The sequence below is a fragment of the Pholcus phalangioides genome, unplaced genomic scaffold (assembly GCF_987345545.1).
Source record: "Pholcus phalangioides strain wild (caught in Gottingen) unplaced genomic scaffold, Ppha-v1.0 ptg000004l_1, whole genome shotgun sequence".
Classification (NCBI taxonomy): Eukaryota; Metazoa; Arthropoda; class Arachnida; order Araneae; family Pholcidae; genus Pholcus; species Pholcus phalangioides.
The window spans coordinates 48103710-48124841 of NW_028301597.1; the positions used below are offsets into that span (position 1 = coordinate 48103710).

Genomic DNA, 21132 nt, shown 5'->3' on the forward strand with positions numbered 1-21132 from the left:
GGGCTGAATAGGCCGAATACCAAATAGTAGCCAGATATTTGTCCCATCTCTAGTTGCAGTAAGGTAAAAAAAAATGTGAACATGAAACATTTTAGTAAATTAGTGAAATCACAGTCACACATGCTTTGCGATAGACTAAAAGTTATTGTTGTTAATTGGTACCAGCATCTACCAGCAAATTCAAAATATAGAATGAAAAGAACATGACCTCAATTAATGCGCAAAGGTGATTCTGAATTTTTATCTTCAAACTGGCTGTAGTAATGAACATTTAAAGTATCCTTTGCACACGTGCAAAGCTGTGCATTTGAGAGTTGAATGTCTTAAAAAATTTGGACTGCTTGCTAACTATGATACTAAAAACCAACTTCATCTGGCCACCTGTGGGGATTTAACCTGGCTTTTTGCAATGTGCAACCATCATGATAATCATATGACTGCTAATCAGCTACATATAAGATACATACTTTTAAAGTATACAACACTATACTCATTGATTCTTACTGGTATTTTTAGGATGAGGAATGAATCAATTGTATCTCAGTTATTTGACATGGGAAAGTTTGATTCAGATTATCAGATTTTCATGATATGAATACGTTTCAGGAATAAATTAATCATGCAATTGTAAATATTTCTGGTCATATATCTTGGGTTGTGATTTATGAAAACAAATCTGTTTTAGCATGAGTGTACAAAAATGCTCTAATTTACCTGGGACCCAGGTTATTGGCAAAATCTGGGTCCTTTTTAAGTGAAAGTAGGACCCTCTCTCTCAAAAAAAATGAAACTGCTCTCCTCCCATCATTTACTGGTATCCATATGAATCAAATAAGTCATTTCCAGGGCTCCCACTTGCCCTACTTTTTGGTAAAATGTCTTACTTTTGTCCTACTTTCTAGTTTTTGTGCTATTTTTTTTACCAAAACCTATCAACAAAATTCATATAATTGATTTTAATTGAGGAGGGAAATCATCAATATAATTCCAAAAAATACAAACATAGTAGATTGCGATTAATGATTCCGCCAAAGCAGAAATTGTATTGTTTTTAAAGTTATTTGGGGGGGGGGGGGTGTAGACCATTCTGTGGTTTATTAATTAATCACCTCAGACATCTCTGCTTCCAAACCTACATCCTTCCTCTACTCTCATATTCCTGTGAAATCTGAGACCCCTATACTCTCTCCAATATAGACAAATTAGAATCTATTTAAAATAAATCCGCCCGCTTCATTCTTTACTGTTGGTCATCCTCTGCCTCCTTCACTGAGCTTAAGCGCCAATTCATTATGCAACCGCTTTTTACCCGTAGATATATCTCTCGGTTATCCTTACTTTTTAAAATTCTCCACAGTCATTTTCATATCGACACCTCGAACATTCTAACTCTGGCTTCATACTTTTCAAAACGAATTAACCATTCACAAAAATTGAAACCGATCTTTGCATCCACAGATTTTTTCAAATTTAGTTTCTTTCCTCTAACAATAACTGACTAGAACAACTTCCCCCCACCCCAAACATTATTGATTGTGAAACAATTTCGATTTTCTTTGTGACATCAATCATCTCTGTCTAACTTCATCCTTTGTATAGGCCTCGGCCAACCAATATTGAATAAATAAATATATTTTTCATTTACTTAGTTTGAGAGTTCAACAAGTAGAGTTGTCATTAAAAACTTCTGCCTGGTTGCAAAAATATAATTTTGTATTTACTACTCCATGGTCTTGGACAGTAACTAACATTCATCATTCAAAATTATGGTGCACATTTCGTGTATAGATGACACAACAGTTGGCAGAATAAAGCAGTTAAATACATAGGCTTATTGTAAATTTGTAGCATTCAATTGCCTTCTGTATTTTTAGGGTAGGTAGAGGCATAAACAATATTTACAATGCAAAGAGCTAGAAATGAAAGTGCTTCGTTTGTCGAAAATGGCATTGAGCGCTAAAATTTAAACAAATCCTTTCAAAAAAGGGATCAACAATGCAGTAAACCCATCTGTTCCACCTTGGCTTATTTATATCGGACCTGGTAATTTGCTGTGTGCATTGTTGAAGAGAGTTGACAGACTGGACTGTGGAAGACTCTAAAAAAAGAATGTAATATAAATTGTGAGGAGAGGTAAAAAAGAATTATCTGTGGTTGTGCTAATACCCTATTTTGGCCAAAAATTGTTTTTGTAACTGTCATTTCTGTCATTTTGCTTTGGCTCAATCAATCTTACTGAAATAGCTATTATGAAAAAATAGAAAATAAAAATTCATGGATTTTTTTATAATTAAGCTATGATTATGTTGTCTTGGGGGGGGGGGGCCTCCCCCATCCTACTTTTCCTAATTTTTTGAATAGGTGCCCTTCATTTCTAAAAACATGTTTAACTCAAGCGTTCATTTTAAAAAAAGTGGATTTACCAGCTTATAACTAGGTTCTTTTACTTTCATTGTCCACTAATAGAGAAAGATTGCAAAGAAACCCATTAACACTGAGAATTTAACACACAGGTGTGAACTCTGCACCAATTGCGGCATAATTAACATCTTGTGCCATCCTGCTCCAACAGGGTATTTTCTGCGCCAAATAGCGAATTTTGCTTCAGTATGCCCAGAATTTCAGAAAAGACGTCAAAAAAATATTGTTCCTGCTTGCAGCGAAACAATTCTTTCCGAAAAGAGCATGTTTTATTCCATTGTACTTCAACTATTGCGGTATTTAAACTACTGGCCCATCATCAGGCTTTCCAACGCGAAACCCCAATAATATCCGCGATTGTGCAACTGAAGATGGTTTGCAATGGTCTTTCAGCTTTAAAGCGCATAATGCGAGTCAGTTTCCGTTTTCAGGAAAAAAGTCACCACTGGAAGCAGCAGAAATTACTGTAGTTATCGTCATTGCGTCAAATCCTTTTTTTTCAAAAAAAAAAAAAAAAAAAAAAAATTCATTCCGGGAGTAAAAAGAGCATGTCTGCCGAATTACGATTGCTAATTTAGAAACTTTGCCAAATAATGAGCGTTAAATTGCCAATATTGTCGAATAATGAGTGTTAAATCGCCAAATAACGAGTGTCAGATCGCTAATCTTGCCAAATAACGAGTGTCAGATCACTAATCTTGCCAAATAACGAGTGCTGAATCGCCAATCAGCGTGTTGATGTTTCTGAAATTCGCTCCTATTTTGCAAAAATTTCTTTCTCAGTATAAAAAAATTGAAAACTTGATATGGAAAATTTATAATATCTATATAAAGACTATAGAAAATTTTTTGCTCATTTGAAGGGCTGCTGTTCCAGACAGCAAATAGTGCCCTCAGTAAGCAAAAATCATCTTGAATAGACTGGTGAGAAAAATTTTATGACAGCCGCTCTTTCAAACAAGGTGTCAAAAGCCTGAAACACCAAAAACAAGGTGATGAAAAGATGTTTGATAACAAAAGACAGTGCAGTTGTTTTATTTTGAAAAGGGGTGAGGGTTCACGAAAATATTGTTGCTAATTTCACTGCTCCAAAACTTCTTTGAATCCTATATTTTTCTGCTCCAAAACTGCTCTGAATCCTCAATTTGCTGCTCCAAATCCTGAATTTTGCTGCTCCGAAATAGACTTTGTCACTTCCCACCCCTGTTAACAAATGGAATCATTTAAAATTAATTTAAAGCAAATATAATTAAGTATGGCACATTTATATAATTACTAATAAATCAATCTATTAATTCTCATTTTTTGATAATTCTTAGCTCTTTCAATTATATTTTCTCATTTAGAGCAAATGATTTTGACGCATATCTTCTGATTTTCTCTCTATTCATATAAATCCTAGCGAAGTGATTTTCATGTAGAATGATTTTCTTTTCCCATCCTGATGGTTCACGATTGTGGTCTACCACCTTAACTGTTGCATAGTTTAACATGTTTTGTGTTCAGTAGGTGGTACCATCTATCCTCCAAATTGGTAATGTGTGGAATTTAAATTTAATGTATACATATTTGTGTTGTAGGTCTGTGTGATCATTGTTGCAACAGAGCTTTTTTTCAAATGGATAGCCAACTCGACCTTTGAAAAACTGTAGAAAATCATATTTAGCTGATTACTACTGCACAATCGCAGGTTCCAAACTCTGATTTTTGCCAAAGGTGAAATCCGAGGAGGGCATGAGGAGATCCATGCTTCCTTCCCCAGGACCCTAGCATGCCTTCTCGAGAGCCTAGTTACGGGCCTGCCTCCCCCAAAGAAGATAAAAAATTTAGAATATTTTAAAATATTTTTGTAGAAAATTTAAATATTGAAAAAAAAAATTCTTATGTTTTATGTTAATTAAAAATTTATTTTGAGTGTTAGTGACCCAAAATTTCGGTGGAGGAAACATTTGTGCTCTTCCAAAGGCCAATTTTGCATACACGCCTTTGATTTTTTGATGATGAAACAGTGACGGCCACATAGCATCTAGATGACAAAACTGTGGACATTCAAGGTAGAGTTTTACTGATTTGGTTTTTTGCTGCCAACTATCTCAGTGGAAAATTTTTACAATTTGAACTGCCATTCTAATCCTTTATGATTTTTTTAAAAAGTACTCATTTGCAATCTTGTAGACATGAAGCAAATTTACACAGTTTAGACACTGTCTTTGAAAGTCAGTAGATCACTGCAAAGGTACCATAATCTCTGGTATGTAATCTGTAGGGAGAAAAAAACTCTCCAAAATTAGAAAATTTGGTATATAGCCTGTCATTCAGGGACACAACTAGATATTTGTCATCTTGTTCTTCAACAACCTGTGGGTTATATCAATACAGCACAGTAAAATGCTTCATTTGTACTTCAAAGTAGTCAAACTACCTTTCAAGGTCACGCGATCATGATAGACAGTAGGAAGAGGGGGGTAGTTGTGGAGGTTTTTTGGAACTAGGAAAGAAATGAACCACATTTTTATTCATCCTCTTTCGAAATTCTGGGTATTTAATGGGCTATAGCAGCAGCTCTGACTGTATGTGGGAAATCTTATTGCACACTGATCTAACCCTAATTTTACCCTCATTTCAAAAACTAGAATGATATTGTGTAGGTCACATCAGGAATTGCATTTATGAAGCTCAGTGATGAAATACTGCGTGTCATCAGATCTTGAAAATATTGTTGCACTTTTGCCTTTATTTCTGGGAATGACAGATGTTGGTTTTCTGAGAGCTCTATCACAAATTTTTGAAATTCTTGAATAGTTAAGAAATTCCCTTCCCTTTTGCCCCACAATTCCTGGTTTAGTTATGACCTGCAAATCTGTATCAAATTAAAAACAGCAAAATCAGTAGATTCTAGGAAATTGCCATTTTTCCAAATTAAAATTCAAGTATCTTTTATGTCAATACTTATTAGAAATGATTCATAGAAATTAGTTATAAAATTTTAAAATATTTTAACCTTTGAAATTCATTATTAATATAATTCTTTTTTTTTTGTAATAATATTGAAATGCGTTTTGATAATTATTTTTATATCAGTGTCTCATTCATATTATTTTTTTTCACAGCTGAGAAAAGTAACTGAAGAAATAAACAACTTAGCTAAACAAAGTAGTCGAGACAAAAAGAAAAAGAAACGGAAAAAAAAGAAGAAAAGTGAAGTAGATGCTGTGAAATCAGAACCAGAAGTTCATGTAGACGTGACACCTGTTTCGGCAGCATCCACATCATCACCTGTTCATAGCCCACCAGTAGTTGTAGCCCCTGCACCCGCACCAGCAGCCCCACCACCAAAAGCACAAAAGCAGAGCAAAGTCAAGAACAATGCTCAAACTGGTTCTTCTACTCAGGTGAAAAACACTAATCAGAGTAAACCTGTCAGTGCTCCAAAAAGGCAAAGGGCTAACAGCAGCAAGGCAAAAAAAATAAAGCAGGAAGTTCCACCTCCTCCTCAGCCACCAGTGATGCCAGTTGCTGAAAGTGAAGAAGAGGAAAATAATGCAAAGCCAATGTCTTATGACGAGAAGAGACAACTGAGTTTGGATATCAACAAACTTCCAGGTCAGTTTTACACGAGGGCGTATTGATCTGTGAATTTCGTCCGGCTTTTCATGTAATCACATAAATATGAAAATGATTCATTACTTTTTAGAAAATATTCAATGAATCACTCGGTCATTAAGCATCTTTAGGAAAAAATATATCCACAATATTTTGAATTTTAGAAAATATTCTGAAGTGTAGCAAGCAGCGTGCGATTGGAAATTTTCAATTTTGATGACAAGATTTTAATTTAAATAGGCTACTTAAATTTTCTGTACTGAGGCAAAAAATTAAAAAAAGACCTTTTTAAAATTTGATGCATAGTAAAGCTTTTCTTTTGCAGTCACCGATGGGACAAAAAAAATTGTCTGTAAAAGAGGGTGACCATTAATCAGATGTTCGCAATGCATGCTTTTATTATACTGGAAAATTATTATTTGGCTGTAAAAAAAGGAGTGACCGCTAAGAGGGGTTTTACTGTATTTGTTAGTGTGTGTGTGTGTACATTATATAGGGTATCCACTCTTATCATTGTCCAATGACTATTACCTGAACCTTTGGTTTGCGAGACAACGTTCAATTAGAAAAAATGTTTCAAATGATGTCGCCCATCATTTTACCTTCCGTTCAAATGAAAAAAATTATTGATAAAAAGCTACAAAATATAATTTTTATATGGTCACTAGGTCCTATCTAGGAAAATATTCTTTATGCTTCACCATTTGATGAGATTTTTTTTTCTACCAACCAACATTGACCTTATGAAGCAATGAATTTCATGCATTTTTTTGGTATTTTTTTCACACCATCTTGGCTAAGTTTAAGGGGCCATACAAACATTGATATCTCTAATGAACCGATGTAGTTTTTGTTTTTAGATTTCATTCAATGACAATATTAGGAGGAGTTAGGGTAAATGAAACAGTCTTTGCACTTGTACTACATCATACAGGAGGTATATACAGGGGGGCCCCATATTCAGTTATCCAGTAGGTAATTTCCAAACTGTTAGTTTCGGAAACAATTTTCAATTGTATAAGAAAGATGCTTTAAATTCTGCAAGATTATTTTCAATATTCCAAGAGATTATTTGCAGTTATTAAAAAAAATCAAATTTTTTCTCACATCATCTTAAGGTATCAGACTACGTTGAAAACATCATTTTAGAGGAAAATGTAGATTTTTTAAAAAAATATTTTTTTATGAAAGCTCTATTCTTTGTGATTACAAAACAGGCCTTGCTTTATTTACATAATACTCAGAATTGAAGTTATTTCCACTTTTTGTGTTTTTACACATACAAGTAATACGTGAACAAAAACTTTAAACATGTTTAAAGAAGAATGATATTTTTGACATTTTACTTGAGCTTGAAACACAATTTCTAAAAATCTTTTCATTGTATCATTACAAAATAATTTTAATATGATATTCTGCTGTATATTGCTGGGATTATGAACTAAAATCTAAGGTCTATCACTTATATTTGTCTAATTGTGTAATTAGATATATATACACAAAAAAAAAAAAGAATTATTTTAAGAAAAAGGAAAAATTTAATTTTTTATTAGAGAACTAGAACCTATGCAGGGGATCTTTATCAGGGTTGGTTCCATGCATGGTTCGAAAAGTGTAGACGTTTCTGAAAGGTGGGTATGCCTAAATTCATTAAAAATGCCAACCCTTGTTCCCAGACCCCTGCCTTCTCAAAAATATGTTGGACGAAAAAAGACTATGAAAAATGTTAAAAATACAATATTTGAAAAATATGTACAGAGCTTCTGATTACAAGCTCAAAGAAGCATACAATAATTAAAGTGAATATTTTACAAGGATTATGAAAACATTTACAAGGCATAGCCACCCTTCAGAAATGGCTACACTTTTCGAACCATGCATGGGGCTTCCCCTGTTGAAGTCTCACTGCATAGGTTCTATTTCACTCATAAAATTTAATTTTTTCCTTTTTCTTGAAATCATTCTTTTTTTTTTGTTTGTATATATAAGTTTTTGATAGAACAAGTAACCAGCACTAGTGCTTTTGTCATTATATATTGTAATAATATATACATATAATATATATACAGGGCGTTTGTTAATGGGCAGACAAACTCAGAGGTTGTTAGTAGGCCCACGTTGAGAGGGTAAAGAGATGCAGAGTCCAGAGAAGACGAAAGAATGCGTTCGGGGGTTCGCTCACTATATCTGATATAAGCAGCGTCGCAAAACGCATGTGCTGGGGTAGGATCACGTGCTGCAGACGACATCAATTATTGCTGTAGTAGCACGTGTAGCACAGAGTTTAAGCTACGGTCTCATTTTTCGCAAAATGCGAAAGGAGTGGTAGCCACTTTCGTAAAAATACATACAGGAGGTACGGAACGAGTACACATCCAACCGTCAGTCATTACATTAGCATTGTAGAATTTTGCTAAAGCTTTTCTCCCCATTTTTGCTTTTTTGCGAAAGGAATTTTTTATCTAGCTTAAACCATGGTTTAGCAGTTAGTTATCTGTTTCAATGAGTATCGTGTTGGCTGACTACACGAACGAGGAATACGCTCATATGCATCTGATTTACAGTTGAGCAAATGGCAATGAGCGCTTAGCACAGCAGATGTACCAACAGCAATATCCTGTGGGCACACTGGAGGATCTCATAGCGCGGATTGTCGTTGATGCGGCAGACATCAAAAGCATACCTGGTATCTTCGAGTGCATTCGGAAATTGTTTTATGTTGTAGAATGTGCAATGACATCAGCGGCTGCCACTTCCAACAACTCTTGTAATAACTAATCAAATAAATCTTTTTGTAGTTATTGTACTTTTTTGTCGTTCCAGCATGACATCGAAACCTGTCACGATTTTCACCTTCTCAGCATGGTTTGAGACACCATGTTCCATTGCAATTTTTGTTCCTCTTGATGTCTACTAACAACCCTCTGAGTTTGTCGGACCATTTACAGAACACCCTGTATAATAATATACATTCTCAAAGAAATACTAAATTGAAAATTGAAAATAATAAGTATTGAAAAATAAAAATAAAATTACTATATATATAAGTAAATTTCATTTTACATTTTGTCTATAAAATACTTACTGTACAGTATTTTATAGATGAAATGTTGAATGAAATTTCCAAAAATTCACATTTACATCAAAAAATTTGACTAACTTATGAACATATCACACAATCCTTTAAATTTCAGTTCATAACCTGCACCATTACTAGCTGAATGTACTGTGGGAATTACAAAACATTCCATTCGTAGAATTTTTGCAATCGTGTTTGGAACATCACACGAATTCTTAAAATTTGACATAAAAATGATTTTATCTTAAAAAATGACAGGTAGTCCAAAATTTATTATTGTTTTCGTCATTGTGGGATGCTTTTTTTCAAAATATGTAATTAAAGTTCATTCCAGTATCATTTTAAAGAAAAGTGACAAGAAAGGTAGTTGGATACCTTAAAGGTAATTTTCTGTCATCATCATAAGTGTCAATGGTTTTTCAAAATGGCTAATTGAAAAATTACGCATATGGAATTTTTATACAGTCCTTGGTTTGTATGTAAGTAATATTTAGAAAATAAATAAGTAGTATTTAGCAATATTTAGAAAAGAAACATTTTCATGGTTTTTTGCATGTGAAATGAATAAAGAAAGCATTCTATAACTCTCTGAAACTGAAAGAGTTATTACCAATTCAACTCGAAGCACAATTTTTGCTGAGAAATGGGAGATGTGCAAAATTATTTTAAAGAATAATTATTTTCACTAACTTTATTTATTCATTGCTGAAAGCCAAACAATTATAGTATTACAAAGCAAAATATATAAAAAAGAATATATTAATATATATATTTTTTATTTATTTAATTGGTTTATCATATGTTATTTTTTTATGGGCCCTTATAAGCTTAGCTTAAATGATGTTTCACTAGATGAAACAAAGTGCCAAAAATGTTCGAAATTCAATGTTTCATGACTCTGAATGAATGAATGAACGCCAGAACTTTGCCACTGGACTTATCCCGTTGCAGAGATCTCTTCCAGCCCAGCTTCGTGGCAGAGTCTGGAACACTTTATTTTGTGTCAAAAAAAAAGAAAAGAAAAACATACAAACTTTTACAACATATTTTCCCTGGACAATTGGGTACTGTTGCGATTAACAAATTTTGTGGTGATTACAGATGAGATGGGATTAGGAGTTGGAGAAGTTTCGGGGGTTTAGTTAAGATGAATGTACACATATATTAGGATGGAGATATGCTTTAAAAGCAATTGAGGTCCCCCCCCCCCCATGCCATCTCATCTGTTATCTTACACTTGCCATATTATATACACAGCATACAAAAAGAAAAAGAAACGAGAATCTTATTGTGAAATAAGAAAAAAAATATATATATATATATCCATCGGAGCGAGTCATCTCGCTTAACACCTTATTGGTGAGCAAATGGGTTTGATAACTTGCGGACTAGAAGCCAGCATCAGTTTTATTGGGTTGAGTTCACTCGCTCCAGTGGATTTAATGAAAATATACAAAATAGAAGTATTGTGTGGGGAAATATATACAATTAGGGGGATCACCCGTGGTATATTGCTTAGCACCTTATTCGGTGAGCAACATGAATATGACAATATGAGTATGCATGTGTGTTGTGGACACGAAATGCATGAAGAACTTAAATAGAAGAAAGAGAAATACACATATACACACACATTTATATACGTATATATAACTGCCAGTTCGAGTCGTCTCGCCCTAACCCTATTTTGGTGAGCAATGTGGGCTTGGTTTAAATGGGGGATTGTCTGGGGAGAGCTTTAGCTAAGGATCAGCTTCGGTCTTGGAGTTTTGACTGACTCGATTTGGCTGGTTATATTTATATTAAAAAAAAAAATGAATATATAAAAAATATAAACTACATGTAATGGTTATTATGATACCATTCGTGTCGTCCCGCCTAGCACCCTAGCTAGAATAGCGGCATGAAGGACACTTGTGGTTATCACATTTACATCATTGTAAGGAGAATGTCATAAAAATTCTTGTTCGGGTCCCGTTAGTACATGCTATATCTTGTACATGTAATGGTTATGTGTTAGTAGTGGCAGTCATGTGGATATGATTTTTGTTGTTGTTTTTATCCATTTCTGTTTTTTCTCTCACTTATTTTTGTAACATTTAAAACATTATTTTATAAGTCTGGTGGACAGATTTCTTGTTTTTCGTTGCGGTGTATATATCTGACAAGGCTTGTAATCCTTGCTGCTGTGTTTTTGTTTTTGATTATTTGAGTGAACCATTGTTTTCTATTGTTTTCGGAATATTTGTACATGTGTAGATGTTTTGTAAATTTGCACTCTGTTGCATAGTGAACAGGAGTACCCACCATACCGCAGGCACATTTGTCTGTTCGGTGGTGTTTTCGTTCGTGTAGATATATAGGGAATGGGCCGTGTCCTGTTATGAAGATAGCCACCTCCCTATTCCAGTTTAGGGTGTTGTATGTGACTCGAGGGACAATTTCATGCACTTTCCTAGCTGTTGTTCCTTGGTCCCAAATTTGCTGCCATTTCTGGAGGGTTGCTTGTTTAAGTTGTCGCTTCAGGAGCGTTAGTGGGAAAGGGTTATCAAGTTTATTGTCACAGTTGATTGCAGCTTTGGCTAGAGAGTCTACTCTCTCGTTTCCAAGATTACCTACATGGGCCTTGGTCCAACCTAGGAAAGTTTTTGGGTTATTTTATAAACACCGCCTCAATACACGTATTATTGTGTTTCTATTTGTTGGATCTAAAAGTGCTTGAAGGGAGGAGCAGCTATCAGTTATTATTAAAACTCGTTCTTCTGCTCCCGTTGCGTATTGTGCAGCTGCTTCTAGTTTTTTATCTAGCACTGCTTGCCACGTTTGCTTTTCTGTATTGTTTGTGTATACACAATAGGCTGCCCCGACGCCTTCATCAGTTTTGGAGCCATCTGTGTATATGTGGGTGTTTGCTAGTTTTATATTGTGGCCGTCAATCGAAATTTGATTGGGGATAGTAGAGCAGGAGGGGTGGTGATACCAGCCATGCTCCCGTACTTAAAAGTTATTGGGGTCAAAGTCTAGAAGTTCTGGTTGAATGTTTTTTCTAAACCTAACTGCGTTTGTGTAGACTGCTTCCATTTGGAGCTTTAGGTGTAGTGGGCAGTTGCCTGTGATCACTTGGAGTCCGAGCGTAGCTGTTGTGTCATAGGCTCCCGTTATTGTTAAAAGAAATTTCCTCTGTGCGCTATCTAAGGCCTGTTGTGTTTTTTTGGTTGGATGCTTATACCAAGCTGAGGCGCCATGGGCTAAGAATCTCTCAACTACCGTCTTGTAGATGGTGTTCCTAATGCTTTGTGAGATGCCCCAGGATTTTCCTGCTATTTTAGTTAGTTTAAAATGGAAGCGAGTCGCTTTTAGTTTGCGTTCATTGATGTGATTCCCAGCCGAGGTCTTTGTGGATGGTTACACTTAAATATTTGAGATTGTTTACACATTTAATATTTTTACCATTAATTTTGATCCTAGGGGGATATTTATTTTTTGTGAAACAGAGAAATTGTGTTTTTTCTGTTGAGATTCCCCCCCAATGTGTTTCATGACTCTGTCAGTGTTGGTTGTAAAATTAAAATTCTCTTTTTTATTTCACATGTTGAAGCATAAAGAATATTTTTCTAGATATGACTGATGGAACTCAAGAAACCGTATAAAAAATTAAAATTTTTAACTTTTTTATTATTTTTTACAATTTTATTGGAATAGCATTTAAGGTTATGGGCAACATCATTTGAAAATTTTTTTCTAATTGAAAGTTCTCTCTAAAACCAATGTTTCAGGAAAATAGCTATCAGACAATGATAAGAGTGGACATCCCGCATGTATATGAATGTTGGATTCATTCATTATGTAAATGATAGGGTGCAATTGTAAATTAGTGATGTGTAGCTATTGTGTGGGAAATAACTATGATACCTCTATCATGGATCTGGGGGGGGGGGGGTTTCCATGCATTTTTGTTATTCATTATAGGAAGGAGATAACTTAGAGCTCTTTATACAAACTTACAAATCAAATGAAACAACAAAGGCTTTTGTGGCCATCATGTAAATTAGAATTAAATTGAAAAGCTTTCAGGCTTTTTGGCAAATGTGAAGTACAGTTTTTGTTTTTCGACGTTTCGTTCTTACGAGCGGTGAACATTTTCAAGAATTGCTTAACGCGGCAAAATGTAACTACTTACGTCTTCTCCCTGCTTGAGTCGTGCTGCTTCGTCGGGATTGGTCTGTTGGGACAGTCTGTTTTCCCCATTGGCAGAAGTTGTTCCTAAGGGCTCTGGATAATACTTGGATTTCAACCTCATCATTTTTAAAATGGGAAACCAAGCATTGTTGATCTTCATTCTTTCTTCTTTTCTGTTGAAGCAGTTCGTGAACACCGAAGTGCTATCCATTGACGTGAGATATTTTCCACCTATTTTTAGAGAAGCGATCGAAATTCAAAAACACAAGAACTGCTTCAACAGAAAAGAAGAAAGAATGAAGATCAACAGTGCTTGGTTTCCCATTGTAAAAATGATGAGGTTGAAATCCAAGCATTATCCAGAGCCCTTAGGAACAACTTCTGCCAATGGGGAAAACAGACTGTCTCAACAGACCAATCCCGACGAGGCAGTGCGACTCAAGCAGGGAGAAGGCATAAGTAGTAGCATTTTGCCCGCGTTATGTAATTCTTGAACATGTTTGCCGCTCGTAAGAACGAAATGTCGAAAAACAAAAACTGTACTTCACGTCGGTCAAAAAACCCAGCAACTTTTAAATTTAATTCTAATTTCAAATCAAAATTCACGAATTTAAAGTGTTTTACAGTTTGTGATCTGTTTGTTATAGTGTATATGCTTGTTTTGTTATTTATTGTGATCTGTTTGTTTATACAGATGATGTACATCTATGAGATGAATTTAACATCTGTTGTATTTATTGTTTGGGGAAAAGAAGTTTTTTTTCTAATGTTGAATGTGTGTATTTTTGGCATGTGTGTATCAAAATGTGAATGTGTTCGTTGTTTTCAGGGGACAAATTAGGGCGTGTTGTGCATATAATTCAGTTCAGGGAACCATCTCTGAGGGATTCAAATCCTGATGAGATTGAGATCGATTTCGAAACCCTCAAGCCATCAACTCTGAGGGAACTAGAATCATATGTTGCGTCATGTTTAAAGAAAAAGCCTAGAAAACCCTACAGTAAGTGTAACTGTGATGCATGAATCACTGTTTAAAAATATTTTCCACTCATGAATTTTTTATTTAAAAAAAATTAAATTGCTAAAGCTAAGAAAATTGTTGTTATGGAGGGATTTTTTTACATCTAAACAAGTACTTAGTCATTTCCGTATGATTTCATGAGTTACAAGATAATATAATGCAACCTTGATAACTCGACATGCAGATAATTTGATATTTACTATTCGAACAGTTGGCGCAATACTAAATTCAGTGGAGGGAAAACCTCTCTTATTCGAGACATGAGGATCACATTCCCCTTAAGTTGACTGTGATTTATAAAATTTGTCCATGTGTCCATCAATTTGAAAAAGTTTTATGACATTATTTGTGTGTGTTCCAAAAATTCTAAATTTCATTGTTTCTGCCGTTTGTTTGTTGATTGAAATGTGTCATAGATTCTCCCCCACATTTTAGGGTGGGGTTACTTACCGTTATTCCTCTGTTTGGAACCTAAAAACTAAACATGTGGACTACGAAAACCACGGGTGTGAATGACTTCTTAAATTATTGAGCAAGAGAAGTGGATCTAGGACTAGATGCTCATTCACAAAAAACATTTTCCCGTAATCAAGATTTTTTTTACCTAATTTGTGATTATTCTCAATAATAAGAACTTTTCATAGAAAATTTGCTGCTCAAAATTTTTTATTAATTTGTGGATGGAATATGGAACTGTTCAACAATATACATACATAAACGATTACATAACGTTAGACGAAGTTACATACATAAACAATTTTTTAAAATGTTAAAGATAGAATGAAAAAAAACCTTGTGTTCTTGAAATTAAGAAAAATTTGAAATGATCTTAAAAAAATTAGTGATAAACTAGAAATGGGGCGAATGAAAACGCAGAGTCATGGTGACATTACTTCAGCAAAAAACAATTATTTTTACAAATATATTTTAATTTTTGAATTGAAATTGAATATGTTACTGTTAACAAGGAGCTAAACTGGAATTATTGCCCTCATTTTGTAAATTCAAACATCTAAAAATAATCATTAGCTACGAATGCTCATTTCCCATGATTCATGAAAGAAAATATTGCTAACTTCTTAAATTTTTTTCTGTTGGTATATATTTGTTATTGACTTTATGTGTATTTGTGTTAAACAGCGAAAAACAAAACTGCTGGAAAATCTAAAGAACAAGATACCAAAGAGAAAAGGCAAGAGCTAGAAAAAAGACTTCAAGATTGTGGGGGTGAATTGCACTCCATAAGCAAAAAGTCAAGTCGAAAAGGTTAAAAATTGTTTTTTTTTTAAATTTCACACAGATTCATATGTTCTATATTTTTAAGATGTTTTCCTCCTTTCTCTCCAATTGTATAGCTGAAGACCATTTCACATCACCAGAGGTGTACACAGGGAGGGGTATGGGGGGGGGTGCTTCCCACAAGACTCAAAGATTAAAAATAGTTATGAATATTAGACTAGTTTTAAATGTGAGGTACCCTTATGTGTTTTTTTAGTTTTTAATTTAATGTTTTTGTAACTCAAAATAAAAGTTTTCTGAATGATAGTCCTCGTGTCCCTCTCCAAATCTGGTGTGTCCCTCTAAAAATGAACCTTGTTTCTGCTTCTCTCCCCCCCCCCCCCCATCATTTAAGTAGTTGTACAAATATTACTGGTTTGATAAGATTTTACTGAAGGAAATAAGATTTATATTTAACCTGGTTTAAAGATTTTTGTCTAATTATTTCAATTATAATTTTTTTGTTGTCGATTTCAAAACACAGCTAAGAACCAGGGTTGTTAAATTTGCTCCCCGGGTAGATACCCATCCCCCCCCCCCCAGCTGGGTTTTTTAGGGGAAAATGGGTTTTTTAGGGAATATTGTTTGTTTTCGAAGGAAATGTGTTACTTTCAGGTTAAAATTTTAGTTTGAGCTTAGTTTTTGTATTCCAAAAATTGCTGCATAGTGCAGTGTTTAGCATATGTATATTTTGAAATATTTTTTAATGATTTTTTAGGAACAAAAATGTGATAATAAATAATTTCTTGGAATCACAAACACCCTTTTTTATAATTCTTCTTTTTTATGTAAGCATTTAGGTATGAGATCCACATAATAAAATATTTTACAAGAAATCGCAAACAGAAAATTGTAACCATGGACCTTAGTTTAAAAAGTATACCTGATGTATGTGATAAGCATACCTACAGAAATTTATTTATAATACACAATAATTTTTCACACACACACACACACACACACACAAATCCTTGTGTAAATAAATTGAAGCATCTGTGAAGAAGTAAACCAATGTATGTAAACTGAATTTTCATTCAAAAAATATTTACATGTTTTTGCAATACTTTAGTTTTATACAGGTACATCAGACTTTCATAACTGAAATATCAAGAGACAAAAATAACATTATCTCATAATGAAAAGAAAATAACTGTGGGATTCTTGAATTGAACATTGGCAACCAACATCTTCAATTGAAACAGAACAAAAAGTATAGTTTTTCTTATGTGAAATTAACACCTAAGCAGAAAATAAGCCTTAGCTTGATTTTTCAAGATGCTGATAATATAAGCCAGACCCAGAAAATTTGCCTGTTAAAATCGTCAACCAGATGAAGGCATTCTGTAGGTTTGTTGCTATACATGGCAGGTTTCTTGTATAAAGTGATATTAATGTATAATAATGTTATTGACATTTATGTTTGATGATAATTCAGGTTATTCTGTAGTTTTAAGTTCCCAAAAAATGGCTAATTTGGACAAGCGGTGAACACCTCCAGAATAAAAATCCTCAGAATGACTTATCTCCTCCTCTTATCCAGATCATTTTTTAATTATCACTGCTCCTTTAAAAATATTTCAGAATTTAATTTAATGTAGTAGGGATATTCTTCAACAGTGAGGAATTTAAGAAAAAGAGAAGCATGAGACTTTAGCTCCTGAAAGTTTGGGTTCGATTATAAAAAAAAACTGTGGTTCTGGTTACATAGCTGAAAGGTTTTATTTTTGACTTATCAGGACACTTTTGGTTACATTTTCTGCGGGGTCTGAAAAATTTGGAGAAAAAAAACCAATTTTCTTGCTGCAGTTCTGCATACAACTCAAGGTTCAGATATAATTACACAGAAGTGGGTGTGTTTGTGTGAACAATTATTCCCTTACTTATAATCATGGTCAATTTTATTGATCAAATACATAGTTTAACATTCACCAAAAATGTATATTTAGACATAATATAAGATGTTGGCCTACACATAAAGAATGTGCATTAGAGTGGGTCGAAAAATTTTTTTTATTTGCAAATCGCTATAGTGCGGAAAAGTAGCCTCCTTTAATAAAAAGAAAAATGACGTAAAAATTTTTTAAATCGATTGACATCTTCCGGTCATGCATCGTACTTGAAGTTTATGAAAATTGAACTTTTTTTTCTTAAATTTTTTTAATATTACTTAAAATTTGATGATCGATGTGCAAAAGTTTCTTATGCTTATTTTATGGTTCAATAAAGTAAAATAAATTAAAACATCATTGATGTTTCAATGTTTATCGGTCGCACAATGTGTTCGAAAAACTGGAATTGACCAAATTTTTGCAAGTTTCATTGTGCAGCTCTTCGCATGCTTTGTCAGAACAAAAGGACCCAGAATTTACCATGAAGAGGTGGCTGCACATCGAGTTCCACTTACACTCTATCCAATCAACCATTCAAAGTAGGAGAGTGTATGTAATTGACATTATAGTTACCAAAATTGTGTGACTAGGATTTACTGGTTTACAGTTTCTTCTATTGTTTCTTTTCCAAGTGTTCACGTTTAAAGTCTAACTTTTGCACAATGAAACTTGCAAAAATTTGGTCAATTCCAGTTTTTTGAAAACATTGCGCGACCGATAAACATTGAAATATCAATGATGTTTTAATTTATTTTACTTTATTGAACCATAAAATAAACATAAACTTTTGCATGTCGATCGTCAAATTTTAAGTAATATTAAAAAATTAAGAAAAATGTTCAATTTTGTCAATTTTCATAATCTTCAAGTAGTATGCGCGACCGGAAGATATCAACTGATCTTAATATTTTTTGTTGCTTTTCTTATTTAAAGGGGCAACTTTTCCGCACTATAGCAATTTGAAAATGAAACTTCATTTTTTTTCAACCCACCCTGTTGTACATACATGTTTAAGTTACATATTTTGAAGTTGTGGAAAAAGAAAATTTAATCTTCCTCCCATTTTGCCCAAAAAACCCGCCTGGGCTGTAAGTGAACAATTATTCTCTTATTTTATTATTCCCAATTTTATTAATCAAATACATTGTTTACCATGACTAAAAATATATATTTAGGCATAATGTAAGATGTACACATGTTTAAATTAGATATTTTGTGGTTGTGGAAAAAGAAAATTCAATTTTACCCATTTTGCTCAAAAAACCTGGGTTTTCTACCCAAAAAACACAGGTTTTTTTAGAAAACCCCGCCCGGGCTGGGGTTTTTTTTTAAAAAACCCAGGTTGTTTACAACCCTGCTAAGAACATGATGAAATCAGTTTCAGTGTATTCGTAAAAAATTTTAATCAGGAAAATATCTTTTATTAGCTTCAAACTTTTGAAAAAAGAGAAATTTATTGGCCAGATGACTGGTTAAAGGCTGGCAAAAAATAAGGGTACATCTAGGGAAAGTTTTTAAAATTATTTATTTGGTGTAAAACGTTTTAACTGTGTAAAAAGAATGCATAACAATTATTCTTGGTATAATTTGGTTGAATTCTTTATTTCAAATGTCAATATATGTATTTACTTAACCTTTGGCTATATAGATTCTGAAGGCTCTCATGTTGATGTTGTTGGTGGAGGTGCATCTCGTTTAAGTGCCAGCAGTAGCAGTTCAAGCGACAGTGACAGCAGCAGTAGTAGCAGCTCTAGTAGTTCTTCAGATTCTAGCGATTCTGAAGGTGGTAAGTTCTTTATAGAAACAATATTCTATGATGTGTTAAAAGAATTATTTAAACTTTTGAGTGTGTTTTAGAGTTCCGCATGTTTTGCTTAAAAATAAATGTGAATATTTAAAAAGCTAAAAGAACTTTGAATCTCACATATTTGTATCATTATCCAGTTGAACTTGGATAATTCAATGAAACTGAAAAAAAAAAAAAAATCTTTCACAGCACAAGTTTGAACACATACAGCTTCTTTTAGGCATGTAATGTTGAACCGCTACTTGACCAATCATCACGCAGCCTGTTTTTAATAGGTTAAATTTCATTTATTATAGTATATAATTGGCTTTATTGTTCGTTCTAGTTTCTATGATGAAGAGCAATAGTGGTAAAAATTTTTGTAAAACATTCTATGTCATTCCCAATTATTTTCTCATGCCATCAAATTTTTAAATTCGTAGTGGTGACAACACAGTGTGACTATTTAGCAATTGGGGGGAAGGGGGGAGGGACAGAATACATCACCTACTGTTTTTTTCATGTGTCCTTCAAAAATATTTGTGGCTTCACAAACTTTTTTTTCCATTTTTTATATCAATTCATAGTCATTTGCAGGATCCCCGTGCATTTAAAAATATACATTTACTTGCATTAAATGATTCCAATCTTTTTTAACCTTAGTTGTAGGAATAACGAGTTCACGAATATGAAAAACAAGTGAAATATAATCATAAATAGGATTATTTTTTATTGTCATTAATTACGTATAATATTATAATACATTATAAAACTTACAAAATAAGACAAAAAATTATGCACATTCATGTGATAGTTTTCAAAAGGCATTATAACCGAAGATTTTATTATTATATTTGATAAAACTGGTATTCATGTGGTTTCTATCTAAAAATTTGATTTCATCTTGTTTTCTTTACTAGACGTGGCAGCTAAAAAACCGAAAGTTGAAGAAAATCAGGTAAGATGTTATGTTATATTTCCTGCTTATTATTTTTCAGTGATACTTTTTTAGTTCTTTTGTACTTTATTTGAAAATTTAGAATGATTTTCTGTTGATCTGTTCATTATTTTATTCTTATCAATCATCATGCTGGCAATATATGTTCCAAGTAAAGTCAACAGGCTTGATTGACTACACATGAATTTTCATTTATGAAAAAAAAAAATTAATGAAAATTTGAGTAGGTAATATTAGTGTTGGTTGTGTGAGAAAATTCGCTAGTTTGTTTCTTTTTAGTTGCTTCTAATAGTAATTGGTATCATTTGAAAAATGATTATGTTCGTGGGAGGAGTGATGAGTTAAAAAAAATTTTTTGCCTTCCAGTCTGATAAAAGAAATTTAAGTGAGTGCTTTATTAATTTTGCTTAAATTTGAGTTTTTGCATGAGATACTCAGAGCAGATTGTGTTGCTCATAATTTTATGGCAGAAGAATGTTCACTTTAGTCCATCTGCAAAATTTACATCATCTATCCTGTTCAGGAATCATGTATGGATGAAGGTCTGTCAGGTACTATTTCGGTTTGAACTGAATTTCTTATGTTTCATTGTGTGCTAGGTTTCATGTTTGTTAAAGTGTTATGTGTGTGTGTGTGTGTGTGTTTGCAAATGCTGTACAGGGGTTGCCCTGGGGAGTGCACACAAGGTCTGAAAAATTTTATATCGGTTAAAGATGTGGGTTAATTCAATGCAAACCTTGTGAGAACTCGTTGAAACCCTTGATGATTGTTCCCATGATCATTATTTCCAGGGCCTGATGAACGGTAATGGTTATGGGAACATTTCACAGTATATGGTGACAGGATATATGTAATTGGTGTGTGTGTGATGCTGTGCATTCATTTTTTTTTATTGCTTGGCACTACTGTAATTGCTAA

General features: G+C 33.5%; 1 protein-coding gene across 2 annotated transcripts in view; it reads left to right on the forward strand.

The window, feature by feature from the left end:
• LOC149087758 (bromodomain-containing protein 3-like) overlaps positions 1 to 21132 on the forward strand; it is a 110078-nt gene that overhangs the window by 43983 nt on the left and 44963 nt on the right. For both annotated transcript variants that reach the window (XM_089231657.1, XM_089231658.1), the window contains exons 14-18: positions 5532 to 6024; positions 14112 to 14282; positions 15444 to 15569; positions 19119 to 19256; positions 20177 to 20214. In XM_089231657.1, coding sequence (XP_089087783.1) covers positions 5532 to 6024; positions 14112 to 14282; positions 15444 to 15569; positions 19119 to 19256; positions 20177 to 20214 — 966 coding nt within the window. The remainder of the gene's footprint in view (positions 1 to 5531; positions 6025 to 14111; positions 14283 to 15443; positions 15570 to 19118; positions 19257 to 20176; positions 20215 to 21132) is intronic.